The 19,482-nt window shown below is 40.3% G+C and overlaps 1 protein-coding gene across 1 annotated transcript; it reads left to right on the top strand.

Annotated features, from left to right (window-relative positions):
• Positions 1-361: 361 nt before the first annotated feature.
• On the top strand, positions 362-17,439 carry RP2 (RP2 activator of ARL3 GTPase). The gene is made up of 5 exons (XM_066621052.1): positions 362-542; positions 10,194-10,859; positions 12,123-12,237; positions 13,144-13,229; positions 15,119-17,439. Exons 1-5 carry the CDS (start codon positions 408-410, stop codon positions 15,200-15,202), a joined length of 1,086 nt encoding a protein of 361 aa, XP_066477149.1. The 5' UTR covers positions 362-407; the 3' UTR covers positions 15,203-17,439.
• The last annotated feature ends 2,043 nt before the right edge of the window (positions 17,440-19,482 follow it).

Genomic DNA, 19,482 nt, shown 5'->3' with positions numbered 1-19,482 from the left:
TTCCCTTAATGAAATGCAGCCAAAGAAAGCAAGACCAACAGGAGGAAGAGAGCCTCTCCTGGGTCTCTTTGAGCCATTTCTGCCCAACGTTGCGTATACGCAACAAGGACCAAATGTGTACACGATTTTGCTCCATGTCCTGGGCAAGATGTAAGGGACTGGGGTAGGGCGCGGCTCCTGATTCGCCAGCGAGGATGATTGACGGGCACTCGCCTGAAAACGCCGAACTCCTATTGGTTGCAGGTTGCTGATGGGGGAGGAGCCGCCGTCGCCTTGGGAGACGGCTGAGGGAGAAGCCGGAACCGAGGGCTGAAAGGCGCGGGAGGGGGCGGGTTGAGCTCATTAGGCGGGTGTGAGGCGCCGAGAGTGGCGGTTGGCTGCGAGCGAGGCGGCGGCGGAGGACAGCCATGGGCTGCTTCTTCTCCAAGCGGAGGAAGCAGGCCAAAGAGCCGCTACCCAGCGCGGAGACCGGCGCCGGCGACGCCACTGCCGCTTCGGGGCCCGAGAAGCAGCCGCAGTACAGCTGGGACCAGCGAGCCAAGGTAAGCGCCATAACGTCTTGGTTCGAACGGCCGCTCGCCCCTCCGAGGAGAGCAGGGAGACCCCAAGGAAGCGCGCGCCCAACCCCCCCCCGCCTCTCCTGACCCACCCCTGGGCTCGCCCGCTCCTCTGCGAATGGGAGTCGAACCCTGCTGGCGGTGGGAGGGGGCTGCCGGGAGCTTTTCAAGGGGATGGGGCGGCTCCATGGCTGCCTGCAGGAGGACACCTGGGGCTCTCAAGCTCAGTATTGCGGCTTACCGTGTAGCCCTTCGCATCCTTGACAGCCCTATCCCATGCATGTCTACTCTGAAGGAAGTTTCACTACAGGCAAGGGGCTTACTCCCAGGTAAGTATGAAGCCTCAAAGCCCTATCCCATGCATGTCTACTCTGAAGGAAGTCCCATTACAGGCAAGGGACTTACTCCCAGGTAAGTATGAAACCTCAAAACTCAATCCTGTGTATGTCTACTCTGAAGGAAGTCCCATTATAGGCAATGGGGCTTACTCCCAGGTAAGCGTGGATAGGATTGCAGCCTGTGTTGCGGATTTGCCCTGTTTGTAGGGTTGGGATGGTTGCAGTGACTTTTCTCTTTTATTGCTTTTTTCCTGGTGGTGTCTGAAGCATCATCAGCCCCGGTGTGAGCTTGGTCTGGCTGCCTTAGCTGATGGGAGCTGCATAAACGCAGTCTATACAGGGAAAAAAAGTGAAGGTCAGCAGTGGTTTTGGCTGGATTAGCACAATACAAGCTTTATGTATTGCAAAAGTGACTCATGCTTAGGGTTAAATCAACTGCTGTGCTACTGAGAGGGGTGCTTTCCTTTTTGAATATTCTTGTGTTTGTCTAATGAAGTGTTAAGTTTCATTGCACAGATCTTCTTGTCCATAGAAGGTTATGTATAGGGTTAAATGAACTGCTTTGCTGCTGAGAGGTATACTCTCTTCCTTTTCCTGTGCTTCTCTTATTCTTGTTCTTGTCTAATGAACTGCGAAGTTTTGTTGCACAGATCTTCCTCTTTCTCTGTGTACCTTGTTGTGCACTGTTTTCCCTTTAGTTTCTTTGGAGGTACCAGTCCCTGTCGCTTACTGCTGTGCCATTCTCTGTAAGTAGGTAGTTAAAGATAGAGTTCCTTCACCCACGTATTTCTATTGTACCCTAATTGGGGGGGGGGGGTCTTCACTTATGTTTAAAGCAAAGTTCTAGTAGATTTTGGTGGCATCAACCTTTATGGACTTCATCAGTGTTGAGTATTAATATATTGGATGAATATATATATTGGATGAAGTGAACTCTAGTTCTTGAAAGCCTACACCACAATACATCTGTTTTAGGAGGAAAAGGTCTTGTGGTACCTAAAGATTAACATGGTTACTCCTCTGGGACGTAATCAGTATTGAGAGATATTGAATCTGGCAGTGGTTATGTTTGTAGTCTGAATATAATAGTGTGATCATTATGTCTTGCATCAGGTAAACAGTCTTCTCATTTCTCTTCTTTCTTCCTCTCTAGCCATCTCTTGGGTATAGGGATGTGGTTGTGGGTAGAGTGACTGAGGTTTTTCTCATCCCCATAGGATTCCCTGTTTGTCTGGTAGCTAACCATATTCTTTCCATAATCATTGCAAGTCTTTTAAGCTATGTAAACCCTGTTTTCTTGGTGTTGGCTGTCCTGTGCATTGGACACTTGAGAAATAAAATGTGGAACACTTGAATCATGTTATGTTGTGCTTTTCTTGGTGCTGATTTCAGCTATAGGAAACTTCCATATAGTTTTTGACTCACTTCCTCTTGTGGTAATGAAGAGCTCCTCTCATTGTAAGAGGATTTTCTGTTTTTGGACTTAAACTGTGCAGAACTAGATAGATGTTTATCACTGACTAATATCCAGGAGCTATTTATCTGTATATGCTCCTCTCTTGTGGAGTATAAACTGGTACCAGCTTGGAACATTATAACACGCTACACAAAATTGACAGTATATTAATACCTAAGGGGAGAGGTAGTATTTTGAATAACTAGAACAAAACTTTATTTGATTTTTATGCAAGAGCACTTTGACTAAAGTTGCTGGAACAATATATCAAAATAACGTGAAATATGAATTTATTCATCATTTTGTCTTGCTCCAAACAATTTGGGGTAATGTACTCAAGGCTACTTTTTATTCAACTATATAAGAAACCATAACTTGCCCTACTCATCTGAGTAGGATCCTATATAGTATATATCAGGGCTGCCCAAATCTCAGCTCGGGGGCCGCTTGCGGCCCTCGGGGACGCCCAGTCCGGCCCATGGGGAGCCTCCAGTCTCCAATGAGTCCCTGGCCCTCTGCAGACTTGCTGAAGTCCGTGCTAGCCCAATACAACTGCTCTCAGCGTGAGGACAACTGTTTGCCCTCTCACGTGAGCTGTGGGACAAGGGCTCTTTCCACTGCTTGCTGTTCCACGTCTGTGATGTAGCAGCTGCAGCAAAGGAAAGGCCAGCCTTGATTTGTGCAAGGCCTTTTATAGGCCTTGAGCTATTGCAAGACCTTCATTCATTCATATAAGTTCCATCTCTAATATAGTCATTTATTCAAATATGTAATGTAAATTAATTTTTTCCCCGGCCCCCGACAGTGTCAGAGAGATGATGTGTCCCTCCTGCCAAAATGTTTGGACACCCCTGGTATATACCATTGTCTAAGATTCTTTCCACTACCATACCACATAGGCTTTCAAATTCAGAAGTTGAGATAGTCTTGTTGAGTACAAGAACTAGCAGTTGACTGCTGTAAATGGAATTCTTTTGCAAAATCTAGAACTCTAATATATAAAAAGAATGTATGAAGTGCTTTACCAGACAATGACCAGTCATCTTTGCTTCATCAGTTATTTGACTGGAAGCATATCATTCTGTTTTTTTTAAAATTATTTTATTAACACACACAAACATATAACATACATTTAGGAGTGCTAAATACCATATCCCATTACTAATTAATCATACTATATCTCCTAATCTACTTACTCATCTATTTCTACTTCTTATTGATTTATCTATTTATTTATATAATATACAATACATTTTCCCTAATGCCTTATACTATATTTTGTAAATATTCACTTTCTACCAAGCGTAAACTAACTTCAATTGCTCATTAATATTAAAACAAAATAATCTAATTACCAAAATTATCACCTCAGCTATCTCAGCTCCAGTTAACTGGGATATATTTTCTCCTTCTTGTCCCAACAAATTTTGTGATTTGTGCACTCCTGTTACTCTGTTCATCTTATCTTTCTTAATCTCCATAAGCGCCTCTTCTTCATCCTATTGATCATCCTGTAGATTTTCTTCCTTGTCCACTTTTTCACTCCCTTGTTTATCTTCTGCTTGTTTCTTCACATCTTCCAATTGTTCCTCACAGACATCTATCTGTTGGGAAAGAGTCTCCAAACTGGTTTGAATCTACGAGGACCAATTCAGCTGTTGTCGCTCCATAACAAGCAATCTCTCCGTATTAATCAAGATTTTCTGTATCCACATTTCTGGAACAGAATCCATTTTGCAATTTCTCTCTAGTCCACTAAATGTCCCCAACATATTATTCTCTTCACTTCTACCATGTCATTACTAGTTTGCCATCTGCATTCCTTAATACCTCTTGCAGGTAACAGTCCAGTGCGGTTAATGGAGAGAAAAACAAAACGAAAGAAAACAGTCTCACCATCTCTGGTGCAGAGAAAACAAAGCTCTTTCAAATCTAATGAGAATTATATTTATATCCAATTATATCCAAGAGTAATTCTGGATTTTAGTTCACACCCAAGTTATAGTTGTAATTATAATCCACCACCAATTTATTCCACGACAGAGAAAAAGAGCTCTTTCAATCTCCTTAAGAAGTCTCTCGTTGACGCCTCCAATATATCCATGGCTTTTAGCCAAATCAGTCAATCAGAGCCGGGGACAATATTAACACTTGCTTATCTTAAATTTCCAGCTTAAACTTTAAACTTTATGCTTTCCCCTCCCCCTTCCATATGGCATCTCAGCACGGATCCAGCAGCTTGATTGCAGATCACTGCACCTCCCCCAATATTGTCACAAATGGTTAGGTTCCTCTGAGAAGAAAGCCCCCCCCCCCTCGGTCAGGCTTTCAGTTTCCCAGATACCTGCACCGATGAAGATCTTGTCTCTCCTAACAAAGATCTTCAGGTCCTCTTCAGACCTGCAGTATTTGGGGGTAAACAAACTGTCTCCCAGGAGCTCCTGGGGACATGTCTGTTCGTCCACTGTTGGCTCTTCCTCCTCCTCATCATTCTGTTTTAAGGTCTAAAATCTTGTAACTAGAAATCCTCAAGTTTTTGAAATGTAACCTAGTTGAATTTGGAATAGCACTGACCTCAGCATTTCTCAGGTGTGGGTTATGATGCTTGTGTTAAGAACCTGTTGTGAATGCTGCCATCTGGGTCTTGGATGTATGAATGCAGTATTAATATTTGGATTTATAAATGGCTTTTGATTGAAGTGGAGAAGGGGGAAAAATCTGTAACTTGGATAGCTCCAAATTTATATTCTTTCAACTTTTATACTTAACCCTTGCCAAATGCCCTTGTGTGTCACCTAAAGCTTTCAAGTGGATTATGTCAAGCCATGGGTTTAATATGTTTCAAGGCTGAAGGTTGTCGGGGAGGGTTGGAGTTAAGATCCAGGACTCTTCTTGATAAGAGACAGAGCTAGACTGATGACTCGTAACTGATGTTTCATAAAAAGGGCTAGTTAAGTAGTTTTTTCATGTGATTTTTTCATGTGATTTCTTCCTTATGAGGGTGATGTCTTCCATAGGGAAGAGCATAAGGCTCTTCCATAGACCCTAATGTGTATGTCAGCAGTCCAATCCTATGAATGTTTATCAGAGGTACTGTAAGTTTCTCACTTCAGTGAGACTTATTCCTGGTAAATGTGCATAAGATTCCAGATGAGACCTTCTTTTGGGTTAGTAAAAAAAAACTTCAATTGATTTAGCTATACTATTGCATTAAAAACATATCTACAAAAATCTGAGTGAGCTACCCTAAGGTCAAGGGAGATCATAGAATGTCTTCTGTGAAAGGAAAATATTTAAAGGCAGATAAAACTGGAGTGTTGGTATGCCCATAACCATTTTTGTAAGAGTTTTCTTCTGCTGTAATTCTCCATAAGTAAAGAGAGCTGTATTGACTACAGTAAATGGTATAGTCTAATCTAGAAATCAGAATTAGAATACTTTATACAGGGTGTCACACATACACATACTTTAACTTGGTCATATCCAACAATTCTTGGATGTTCCAAGCACTTAGCCAGTAAGAAAAACTCCTCATGATGAATTACAAACTGGGGTAAGGCATCCTTCACTGCCTTACAGCTTAATCTTGAGCTGCCTGGTGTGCAGGGCTACAGTGGTGCCGAAAATAGGTGCTGCTGCATCCAACTCGCCCTAGGCAGCCACCACCACCTTCTCGGAAGAAGGGGACTTTTGTCCCCTTCCCCAGGTAAAGCAAGTAGCCCTGCAATGGGGCCACTCAATTCTATGATGACCTGCAGGTCGAGCCTTCCTGTCAGGCGGGCAGCCTCCTCCCCACCCTGTCCTACCTCCCCCTACCCCGGCACTCCTCCTCCCTGCCTCCCCCCACCGATGTCTCTGCTGCACTGGTTAGGATTGGGCCCCTATTCCCCAATAATAATCTGAATAAAGTTCAGGTGAGGGTGCAGACACACACCTTACATACTTGGCGGTGTTACTGAAACACTCAAAACTGAAGCAATTAAAGAGATGTGTAGAACCATTCCAGCACACTGTCTGCACATTGTTTCGTCAGTGATGTCAGCAGTGTATAGGTGCCAGCAGGAAACATTTCTAGCACTTGGTCTAATTAATTAATTAATTGGGTCAAGCAACTGCTCCTATATATACCCATATGCAGTACATGCGTGAATCATAGCATAATACATTTGACATTAAACATATATGTAAAGTGGGTGCACATTGGAACGCCCTGTACATTGGTTGCCTAATCTTTTAATTTTACTATACACTGGTAATGTACTATACGAAAACCCATATCTCATTTCTGTAAGCATTGACTAGAACAGGACTGAACAGACTATATATGTAGGTGACAATATTTTTAGATATTGCTAGATTCCTGGCCTTCTTTGGTGTCTTGTCTTCTGCTATATTGCAGAAGTCTTGGGAACCACATTATGTCAAATTTAGGCATGCAGAAATGATGCTTGCTGCATATTTGCTCGTTCTGTAGGTGGAGCACTCTTGAAAGGACAAGACAGTAATTCAGACCTTCAGTAAGAGGCAATTGCTTTGTAGTGAGGTAGTCCTTCTAGCTCAGTATTGACACTGACTGGCAGTGACACTCCAAGGTTTCAGACAGGAACATTACTTCCCCATACCCAGAAATGCTGGGGATTGAATCTGAGATGTTCTGAATGCAGAACTAGTGCGGTTGCAATGAGCTATTCCCCCCCCCCATAATTTCACTTGTCAGTTTTTGTTCCACTTACTTTAGGATAATATAAACATATAAATGTGACTTGCTCTCTGTTTTCACTGTGTAGCTAGGATAAAACTTTATAACATATCTATTTGGCAATTTATGTGCTGCATTTCCACCTCTTAAGAGGCCCTCAAGGTGGCTTATACCCTGTTGAAAACAAAATATAATAAAAATTTTTAAGGTAAATGCATCTTTTGAAAATGCATTTTGAACTAATGAGTGACTTCTGCATTTCAGTATGCAAAAGTAAGTACTTTAAATAAAAGTAAAAGACAATTTGTTTGCAACTTGTGATGCTTAACCCCATAACATATTTCAGTGAGAGCTGTGCATTAACTTGAATTATACCAATGTGTACTACAAAACTAGTTATAAAATGGCACACTTTTAAAAAGTCTTCAAAAATGTAAGATACATTAGCTCTATTTGGGTATCATAGCAGCAGATGGCAAAATATGGGGAGAAGGCAACACACATTCCAACATGATGCTTCTGGTCATCAAACCTTGCTGCTGATTGAGTACTATAATCAGGCTACTGTCTATTAAACCATGGAGAATATGCAGCATTGATTATTTGGACACCTTAACTTTCTTAAAGGGCCACTTAAAAAAAATCAAGCAACATCCACTAGCTTCTTGTTGGAAAACCTGTGTGTTTTAGCAGTGTTGCAGAGCATGGAATTAGACAATAGAGTCCAGTGAGAACTGGATAAATGCAGAACTGGATTGTGATCTAAGTGTAATAACTGTATAAATGTAAGAACTGGACCTGGTTTGATATTTTTTGCAAGTGGAGGTTGCTGAAAGAAATTAACTAAAGCTTGATATTTTGAGGAAGTGTAAACTGGATTGCAACAATGCTTCAACTGTATTGTTGAAATTGCCAAATCTGTGAGAAGGAAAGAGGAAATCCAGAAACAGTTTGTGTTTAGCATGGAACCTACAACTTTAAGATTCAACCTTAATGGACTTTTTTGTCTTCTAGCAACTTTTCACCAAAAGTACTGTAAGGAAGAATTCTGCTCATTGTGTTATGAGATTAAGGGTGCAGTCCTAACCCCTTATGTCAGCACTGACTTAAGGGCAATGCAGCTCTGAGGTAAGGTAACAAACATTTGCTGACTCTGAGGAGGCCTCTGTGAGTGACACCCACCTGCAGGATGTAGCACATGTCCCATTGGCACCACTATGTCAGTGATGGAAAGTACTGACATAAGGGGTTAAGATTGTGCACTAAGAGAACTAGCAAAACTTTAATGTGGTTTCTTATTTTTGCTATGACCAAAATTCACTTTTGGTTTCAATTTCTTGCATTATTCTACCATTGCATTAAACTGCAGTGTAGTCTTACAATTTTAACCCATTTTTGCCCAGTACACAGGTGTACACTTATGATCTCTGTTGCATATATGCAATATTGGACAGAAATCCTAACCCCTTTCCAGCACTGATATAAGGGCAATGCAACTCTGAGGTAAGGGAACAAACATTCGCTTACTTTGAGGAAGCCTCCGTGAGTGACACCCATATGCAGGATAAGAACATAAGAACAGCCCCACTGAATCAGGCCATAGGCCCATCTAGTCCAGCTTCCTGTATCTCACAGCGGTCCACCAAATGCCCCAGGGAGCACACCAGATAACAAGAGACCTGCATCCTGGTGCCGTCGCTTGCATTGGCATTCTGACATAGCCCATTTCTAAAATCAGGAGGTTGCGCATACACATCATGGCTTGTAACCCATAATGGATTTTTCCTCCAGAAACGTGTCCAATCCCCTTTTAAAGGCATCCAGGCCAGATGCCATCACCACATCCTGCGGCAAGGAGTTCCACTGACCGACCACATGCTGAGTAAAGAAATATTTTCTTTTGTCTGTCCCAACCCTCCCAACACTCAATTTGAGTGGATGTCCCCTGGTTCTGGTGTTATGTGAAAGTGTAAAGAGCATCTCTCTATCCACTTTATCCTTCCCATGCATAATTTTGTATGTGTCAATCATGTCCCCTCTCAGGCGTCTCTTTTCTAGGCTGAAGAGGCCTTTCCTCATAAGGAAGGTGCTCCAGCTCAGTAAACCTCTGCTAACTGAGTAAGAGGCACTTTTTCAAGTGGGTGCTCCTCTTTTTTTTAGCAAGGGGAGAGTAACTGGCCCTCCTCACCCCATCAGTGTCTTTTCTAGTGGTTGCCTGCTGGTGTTCTTTTGCATCTTTCTAGATTTTGAGCCATGTTGGTTCAGGGAGCCATTAGTTATTTGATTTTTCTCTGTGAACCGCTTTGTGAGCTTTTTGTTGAAAAGCGGTATATAAATACTGTTAATCATCATCTTAGTTGCTCTCTTTTGCACCTTTTCCATTTCCACATGTAGGATGTAGCATATGTCCCATTGGCGCCAGTTTTCCAGTGCTGGAAAGTACTGACATAAAGGGTTAGGATTGCACCATAATTTTACAACCTTGTAATGGTTTACAGCTAAAATAAATACAACTTGTATGATATCCTAACCATACCTTTTCCGTAATGCAAAACTTTATTCTACAATGTCCTTTTAAAAGTTAGCTAAGTAGTTTGGTGTACATTTTTAATAGCAACACTAAATGAATTATTAAGTTATAGAATTCTGTTCCTGGTCTGCCAAAGCACTTATCACTAAAAAGGAACCACTGAAGAACTGCTTGAGTTCATGGCAATACTGTTACTCAGCTTGTTACTCTGGCAAGAACTGGTCCATTTAATTACCTTTCCATATACTGTGTATCTCTTATCCTTGATTATTAATTGGGCAGTTGGATTACAATTACACTGGTATAGTATAGACAAGACTTTGATTCTCCAGCTTCTCAAAAAGGGAAGAGGACAGAGGTAAAATTATATAATGTAGGATGTTTTACTGGGAGTCTGAAACAAGTGTAGAATTTGAATGTTTGTTTGATTTGCTGCAATATCCTTTGATTTGCTGCAATATTTGCTGCAATATTCCTTAAATATTTCCTGCATTTTCACAGAACCAAACAGTTGACCCTGGTATCCTGCATGACAGGTCTAACTTTCTCTTAAGAACAACTTGTGTACCAAGTGTAAAATAGTCCAGCTGCATGATCTTCTGTTTTCTTCCAGATTGATCCTAAAGATTACATGTTTTCTGGACTCAAGGATGAAACAGTAGGACGTTTACCTGGAACAGTTGCAGGACAGCAATTTGTTATTCAGGACTGCGAGAACTGCGCTATCTACATCTTTGACCATTCTGCTACAATCACTATTGATGACTGTATAGGCTGCCAAATCTTTTTAGGACCCGTGAAAGGCAGCGTGTTTTTCCGTGACTGCAAAGACTGCAAATGCATAGTGGCTTGTCAACAGTTTCGTACCCGGGACTGTAGAAAGATGGAAGTCTTCTTGTGCTGTGCCACCCAACCCATTATTGAATCCTCTACAGGTATGAAGTTTGGGTGTTTTCAGTACTACTATCCAGAACTAGCTTTGCAGCTGAAAGATGCTGGGCTGAGCATTTTCAACAACACATGGAGTAACATCCATGACTTCACACCAGTCCCAGGAGAGAACAACTGGAGTCTTCTATCTGAGGATGCCCAAATTCAGGACTGTGTACCACTGCCAGCTTCTGAAGAACTGAAAGCAGTCAGGATTTCAACTGATGCCAACAGGAGCATAATTCCAATCACACGGGGCAGACGTCAGAAGCGCAGTGAGGAATCTTGCCTGGCAGTGTTCTTTGCTGGGGATTACACGACTGCAAATGCTAGGAAGCTAATTGATGAGGTATGAAGTACTTCGTTCTTACATTTAAACTTGTATTTCTTCTGGGGATTATAGAACCTTTTTGGAGACCAAGTTAAAATGTTGAATTTTGTTCGGCAGTCTCGTAAATGGCTGCTAGGACATGCTCCTCACTACTGTTGTGGATTTAATGTGTCTGCTTTAAGATAATACAATCTTTACAAATTTGGAATTTTATAACTTAGCATGGGGAGTTGTAGAGCTGTCTGCAAATCTGCATGTCACGAATGGGCCTCAAGTTACTCTTACTGCTTTTCTCTTCACTATTTGTGAGGAACGGATTAGCAACTGTAAAGACAGATAAAACCATGTGAATTGTGGATGGGGTAGTTTCTTGCTTATTTTGTTGTCCATATATGACTCTAAAGAAAACAGGGAAAGAGTTGTGGAACATGGGGGAGAAAGAAGTACCCCACAACCACCAGAAACTGAGTGCTTTTTTGCGTTTTTCTTTATTTTCATTAAATCATCATTTAATATGTAGAAATTTATATAATGCAAACTGAGATTGCAAGGTTTGAAATCCTGTGGCATAGAGTTCTGGATAATACCTTGGAATCTTAAGGTTTAAGAGTACTGATTGTCAGTTAATTTCGTTAGCTAACGTGAGAGCTAAACATAGCTCTTGCTTGAGTCCTTCTATATGGCTAATCAGTGTTAAATATGTTGCGGAAAGTACATTGCTATTTTATAAAGACTCATAATTGGTGCAGACCTAAATTTCAGAGCAGTTGTATGTTTGTCAGTAATTGAAAAAGCACAAATGTTAAAATGTTTTAAATGTTAAAAAACATTCAATAAATTGAAATTCATATTTCACATAAATAGGTGAAACTGGGTAACTGATTGTATTTTCATAAGCTATTATGATTATTTATGGGACTATCCTGTTAAAGTCCACCCTATCCACTGACATGTTCCATTTCTGATCTAAGCTACTCCCCAAATTGATTAAAGCCAGAATAGTTGTTTTTGTTTTAGGTCTGCCTGTTTGCAATTGTGGCTTATCCCCTTGGAGCTTAGAACATGGTGTAGCTATGGGTAACTTGAAATTTAGAAGACTGGGACTGTCATTGTAGTGAGAAGAGGCAATAATATACCAAAAGGAAGAAAGGCTGTAGTATTATAAGCAGAATTATTTGCATATGGTTGGAACATTACCCTTTAAACAAGCAAGACTGTTCATCTCATAATGTATACAGCTGTGTTTTATAAGCAATTCTAATTCTGGTTGATGTTCAACAGATGACTGGAAAAGGCTTTTGGCTGGTACAGACTAAAGAAGTTTCAATGAAAGCTGATGATGCTCTGCGAGTGTTCCAGCAAAGAGCATCTGAATTCACCCCTTTACTTGAAAAAGGTATTATGGATACCTCCTTTCTAAAATTTAGTAGTGTGCCTGAGGCAAAGGATAATTGAAGTAAAAGTATTATATTGCGTGTAAACTGAGATGACAGAATATCCGAAAATGTGGTACACTTTGGGTCAGACTTGTAAGTGTTTTTCTATGTGTTTAAATAACACCAGAAACTCTGTTGGTGGTAATAGTGTGTGCTTAGTGAAATTTCAGTGTGCTTAAGGATCATATGCTTAATACCTTAAGCAGCATTTCTTAACATGTGCTCTTAGGAGACTCCTAAGACCCCCTCAGGAGCTCCACAAACACACCATAAGTAGCCACCTGCCCCCTGCCTGATTTGCTCAGCCATCCTTCCTGCCTCCCCTATTTACGGTGCTCCTTTCTCATCCCTGTTCATCAGTAGTATTTGGTGTTGGGCTTGGTGCTACACCATTCTGTGCTGCACCAGTGCTCTGGGGCTCCTGGAGACTTGGTGCATGTTCTAGTAGGGCATTCCAAAATTCATTTTAGGAATATAAAGGGCTCCTGAGGCTGTTTGAGAACTGCTGTTATACAGAGTTCAAGAATTCAGAGTTCTAGTGTTTCCTATAAAAAGTATTAAGCATATTTGTACCTGCTGTTTGGCTCAAGAACCCCCTCAAGTTGCTTTTCTGCAAAGTTTTTGGCATCAGCCCAGAGTTCTCTCTTCCACAGCAAATAACCAAGTTGCATATGAATAGCTAAAACATTTGCATATGCTTTCCTGTTTACCCCTGCCTTGTACCTTCTTTGTTTCAATATCTAGACTGTAATTGCATCATAGAGAGATCCTTTTTTGGTTTTACGATGTGTGAAAATGAAGTTGTCTTCAGCAGGCAAAGTTTCAAAGATCCTAATGTTCAAGTATTTTAAACTTGTGTTTTCTAGGTCCTGTTGTTGCGCTAGAATTCAGCGGAGATGGTTCTGTAGCTGCCTGCCAAGATATTGTTGGTAATGTCTTTAGTGGAGCCAAGGTGAGTGGTAGTATAGACTCCTGAAGAGTTTTCTGGAACTCTTGGTGCAAATGACAAGTTGTGTTGCTTTCCCTACAGAAGTACACTTGCTCATAAGGATACAGTGGCTTGTATTCAAAGGATTCATCCATTAGCAGAACATCTCTTCTGATAAGTCTGTGTGAATGTCTGTCCCTCAATCACTTGTACTTTCCTCCCCCATCAGAGAAGCTGTTCCATGGTCCATATGCAAGATTTCCCACAAGCAGCCTTCAAAAACTTTCTGTTGCCCACTAGAGCAGCATTTCTCAATGTTTGTCCCCTGCTGTACCACTTTGCATGGTCCTCCTATTGGCAATACCATCAGAAATAACTAGCGATGATGTCCTTGCCAGTTACTCCAGATTGGGAGGCCAGATGTGATACAGCAAATGCTGATAAGAGGCACAGGGTGGATGGGAAGACTTTTTTAATGTGCAAAAAGTGCACACTGGAGCACTGCCCGCTGAGCCAAGCCTCCTACCACTACTTGTAATGTTGCAGGTACAAGTATCACTGGTGGAGAAATGCTGCATTAGAGTAATCATGCTGTAACCTGTAACCCAACCCTAATACATTTTGGCACTTCACTGTGAGAAGTCTTCTGCTGCCACTTGCATTCACATAACAGCGCTAATTTTCTCTTCCTACTTGTGGTCCTTTGGATTCAAACCTATATTGCCAAAACAAGTTTTTGTCTTAATTTTTTAAAAGTAATATTAGGTTGTGCTTAGTGAATATTACAATGTATATATACTATGTATCCCTCCAACTCCTGCTTAACATGCTAGAGCAGCGGTGTCCAAAGTTTTTGGCAGGAGGGCCACATCATCTCTCTGACACTGTGTCGGGGGCCGGGGAAAAAATAATTAATTTACATTTAAAATTGGAATAAATATTAATTTGAATATATTTACATTTAAAATTGGAATAAATAAGTTTACATAAGTGAATATATTAAAGATGAACTTATATGAATGAATGAAGGTCTTGCAATAGCTCAAGGCCTATAAAAGGCCTTGCACAAAGCAAGGCTGGCCTTTCGTTTGCTGCCTCTACTGCATCACAGATGTGAAACAACAAGCAGTGGAGGGAGCCCTCATCCCACAGCTCACGTGAGAGGTCAAACAGTTGCCCTCGTGCTGAGAGCAGTTGTGTCAGGTCAGGCCAGTGTGGACTCCAACAAATCTCTGGAGGGCCAGAGGCTCATTGGAGACTAGGGGCTCCCTGAGGGAAACATTGAGAGGCCTCAAGGGCCACAAGTGGCCCCAGGGTCGGGGTTTGGGCACCCCTGTGCTAGAGCATGGATGTCAAGTATAAGGCCTGCTGGCCACATGTGACCCCGGGAGCAATTTATCCAGCTTCCCCTTATAATTGGGCTCTTCTGGCTTGATAAAAAGTGCTTATTTCTAGCCATCATCTGCTTAATAACATCACTTCCTGCTTAATGATGTCACTTTGGGCCCTCAGCAGGCACTATGAATCCTAACTTTGGCCATCTGTATGTAACAAGTCTCTCTGAAACAGCAGATATTTGAAATTAATACTCCTATATTGTCCTTAAGCAAAGTGGAAAGTAAATTTCTTCTGTTTACTTACATTTTTCTGCTTATCAAGGTGAAATACTCTGCTTTTTGAGAGGATAGCTGTGAATATGCATACAGGCAGCTTGTAGGTAACTGCTAAACCTATTTTTCTGAAGACTTTTCCTGAATCAATGGTTGGTGTCTTAACTTTAACCACAGGATGAGTTCTTTCCTAGTCTGTGTTCATTTGATTACTGATCAAGTATAAGGAATGCTGTGTTTACTGAACACTTTTAGATATGACTTTTGGTTATCAATATAACTGCCTTTTTCTTTTAAATTTAGATTTTTGTATCGGAGGACAAGACATCTGCTTCCAGAGAAGTAGAGAGCTTCTATAACTTTGCTGATATGCAGATGGGAATGTGAAAAAAACCATGTCACTAACAAGTGGTGACTGAGATGTACATTAGACTTGTATGACACTCCGCATTGATAGTCAAACATTTTGAAGGAAAACTGCATTTACAAAATTAAAAACCTAAATGCATCCCACAAATAGAACCTCACATTTTAAATACTTTTTACAATATTTTTTTATAAGATGACATTATGTAGTGTTAACTCTCTTTCTAATTCTTTGCATATAATGTTTAAACGTTACAAGCAAAATATTTCGACCAATAATAGTACATTGGATAGCTTTATAAAAGTTAGAAGGTTGGATGTGTGCATATTTGTTTTGGTGAGATTAAAATGAGTTTAACAGATTTGCATTTTCTGAGCATTGATTTATTTTTGTAGATAATATGCCTATAAATAAATAACAACTAGGTATTTATATACTGCCTTTCTGGTCATTGGATTACTCCTCTGACTTTATTCAAGGTGGTTTACATAGGCAGGCATAGGTAATGTGGGCATGTTGCCAAAGTTAGACACTAAGTAATTATAATACCACTGGGAAAGCTGTAAGCATTCGTTTTTCCTTTGAAATCAGTATGACTTAGAAGTGTATAACTTTGTTTGGAATGCTGCCAATTTGGGTAGGTAGAAATAAAAAACCATTTACTTTAATATTTGCTCTCAAAGTTTCAGGGTCTACATTGGCTTTCAACATCTAGTACAGGAGTAGGCAAACTTTTTATGCCATGGGCCACATTGGGGTATGAAAATGGTACAGAGAAAATTGTACAAATTTTCTGTAATGTGTACTTCAGAAAAAGAAAGGAATACATGGTTGTTCTCTATCCACTCTCAACAGCGCTCAATTTGAATTAGAGTTCTTGGAAGAAAGACAAGTTTTTCTTCCTCTCTTGTTTACCATCAGTTCACTTAGACATTACTTGTTTCCAGACAGGACACATGCTTACTCATGTTCAGTCCTGGCATGATTAATTGATTGGTGTGTGTCTGAAACCACCTTCTGCACATTCGCTCTCAGATGAAGCATCAGAGTTTGGCTGCTATATTTGGGCATGCATTGCCAGCATCAGATGTATTGCCCAGAATAGTGTCTGAGGGTCAGATTGTTATGGATGGGGAGCAGAGAGTTGGAATGAAGGCTTTTTGGGCCTTACTTTGTCCACCTCTAATCTAGCAGCTCTGGTGGTTCAGTTACCCTGGGATGTGAAATTTTCAGAAGTGTGCGTTCTGGTACTCTAGCTTTTCATGCAAATATTCATCATGGACACTTGTGACTTTTGCTGCAGATATCACATGTTTTGGATACTGTATAAAGAGTAGTGTTTGAGAATAGATTTCAGTGTTTGGAAGAAGCCAGGTTTGCAGAAGCATGAAGGACTTTTACTTTGGATTATCGCCTTGATATAAAATCCATAGTAGAAGATTTCAAATTATGCTTTTACATGTCAAATCTGCCCTGAGAATTTTGAGTGCTGACTTCATTCTATGTTTGTGCCACCTCTACTCACTGAGACAACTTCATTAATTTCAGATATTGAAGTGAAAAGCATCTGTAGGACTTCCAGCTGGTTTGGAATGTCAAAAAAAATCATATTGCTAACACAAAGTTTCATTCATTCTGAATAAGATATTAATAATAGAATACAGATCATTTATTCAGCCATACTGGGCCTCGGGAAAGAGACTTGCTGTGAATAAACCAAGTAGACACGGTACACAGGGGCTGTCTTATTATACTGAAGTCTGTAGAGGTTGTGGGTTTTTAAACAAATTGTTGGTTTGTTCTTCATTCTGTTTCTACAATCTGCTGTGTGTAAATATGTAAATAAGGATTTCTCTCCTATATTAGCACTTTATGCTGGCTAAAGACAACAGCATTTTCACCTGACTTTAGCAGGGAACATAATTTTAAAGAATTGGAGGCCATCCTCTGCAATGTGCAGGGCGAGAGCATCATAAACCAAATGGATTACTATTTTGTCAAATAGTCAAGTTTTTATTAACACTTCCCGGTTTCTTTTTATACTGTCAGAATTGAAGAATTGTCTGTAATTTCAGAATCTCCTCAAATTATTGCTAATAAAAGAATATTACTTATTCTTTACATTGTAAAACACATCAGTTAATTCAGTGGTATCTGTATTACAGTAAGTGCTCTGTCAGGTTTTTGTATTATGCCTTTTATATGCAGCTTGTGTAGCACTTGTGAAATGTGATTTATAATAAATATTTAAATGAAATTTTCTATTTTTTAATATATGGAATGCAGTTTAAACAAATATTTGTTATACATAAATAATTCAACTTGCTCCACTGATCAGTTAAAGCAAGGAAGTAAGGGAAGAAGGGCAATATCACATTGACATTGTATAATTGCTTCATGTGGTAACATCCAAATCTAGTTCCATGGGACTCTAATACTAGTTGCAGACATGCCCTATAATATGGGAAAGTTTTTACTACTGATGTCCTGTGCTGCTGGTTCATCATATCTTGGAAATCATATTATGCTGTTGAGTTTCTCAAAATACAGACTTTCAAAGTTTGGTTGGGTGATGTAGTTCCATGGATAGTTTAAGAAAAGGAATGCTATTTCTATGTGCGACAGATAATTACTGTTAAAAACTTTCAAATCAAGTTTACAAAATAAAATAAATGGAATTTAAAATTTGGGGGAGGGGCAGTCCATCACGTATAGACTGCCACCTTTGTCGGTGCCAGGGTATCTGAAACTCCTACACTTCCATATGTTTTCTAAATCAAACATATAGATAAGATGAAAACATATAGGATAAGATAAGATGGTATCTATACTTCCTTGGCTCTTCTGTAAGAAGAAAAATCCTAGCATAAGCCAGTCAGGTTGCATTTTATACAAGGGTTAGTTTCTGGATTTAGCATGTAAGGGAAAAATTGTGTATAGCTGAACAACTTTAAAACTTGTATACATAAAACACTACCTCCTAAAAAACTAAAATCACACTAAGACGGGAATTGAGGGAACCGCAGATTCATTCTCCTATCTCACACTCCCTCTTGGGCATGTACTTGGTGAGTGAAATGGTGGGGCAGAATTGTCTGCACAATTAAAACTTTTTCTCTCTTCATTGCTAAGCACACATACTTGAATTCGTGCAAGTATGTTGCAACTTGATTATACAATTCCAGCCTGTGTAAAAATCCTAATGGTGTCACAGTTTCTGAGAGAATCATTCAAGCTCTTCCACAACATTGCATAATGAGTGTTACTACTGTGTTCAGTGTGGATTTTCAAGCAAGGACAAAGCAGGCTTTGGAACCTTCCTGTGCAATTAGATAAAACATACTACATGTTATCATTTGTGTGACACTACTGCAAGCTTCAGTTTGACAGTACAATATCCTAAAGTCCATGTAAAAGTTAAAATAGGTTTTCAGGAGGGAGACAAAAGGCACCTGGCCTAGTTTACAACAAACCTATAGCTGAATGTGAGTGCATCCTATACAAGAGGCTTACACTCTTACAGCTGTGGCAGTGGAGAATAGTGATTCATTGAGACTGCCTTTAGATAGATAGGTTATCTGCTTTTTTGGCACAAGTGAATAACCTACAAAGGCTTTTAAAGCTAAATTGGAATTCAGACTCTTTCAGTTCCCCTCCTATCCATGCTGCCTCTGGTGAACATATGGCTGTGGCAGAGATCAGAGAGCTGGCAAAGTAAGGGCCCAATCTTATCCAATTTTCCAGCACTGAGGCAACTATGCTAATGAGGCATGCGCTACATCCTGTGGTAGGGGAACAGTTGTGAAGGCCTCCAGAAAGAAAGTGAACATTTGTTCCCTTTCCTTGGGGCTGCATCAGTGCTGGAGATTTGGATAGGATTGGGCCTTTAGTCAGCAGGAAAATATTTTTTGATTCAAATGTCACCCTATTTGTGGCAATTTGTGATGGTCCCATTCTGTTTCTGTATTGTGTCTTGACTTTTGCAAAAGTCAAGGTAACAACACCTTTTTGTTGTAAGCAGGATCATCTATTCCAGCATTTTGTTTACAGTGGCTAACGGCTACTTGAGGTTGATGACAAAAATCTATTTTTTACCTTCTTGGGCCTGAAGTCTGGTTCCTGCTGCTACTTATTATCAAACTGGCTCAAGAGTTAGTCAATGTTTCTTTTTTGGTCTTTGGTGGATATTGCCTGTATTACCGTATATACAGTGAGCAACTTAATGTAATGGTTGGCCCCATATTAATTCACAGATGGCAGTCCCCATTTATGCAAATGATAATGTAAAGTAGCAGCCTTG

The sequence above is a fragment of the Tiliqua scincoides genome, chromosome 3, assembly GCF_035046505.1.
Source record: "Tiliqua scincoides isolate rTilSci1 chromosome 3, rTilSci1.hap2, whole genome shotgun sequence".
NCBI lineage: Eukaryota > Metazoa > Chordata > Lepidosauria > Squamata > Scincidae > Tiliqua > Tiliqua scincoides.
The sequence above is the reverse complement of the archived record's forward strand: the minus strand, read 5'-3'. Positions and strand labels throughout refer to the sequence as shown.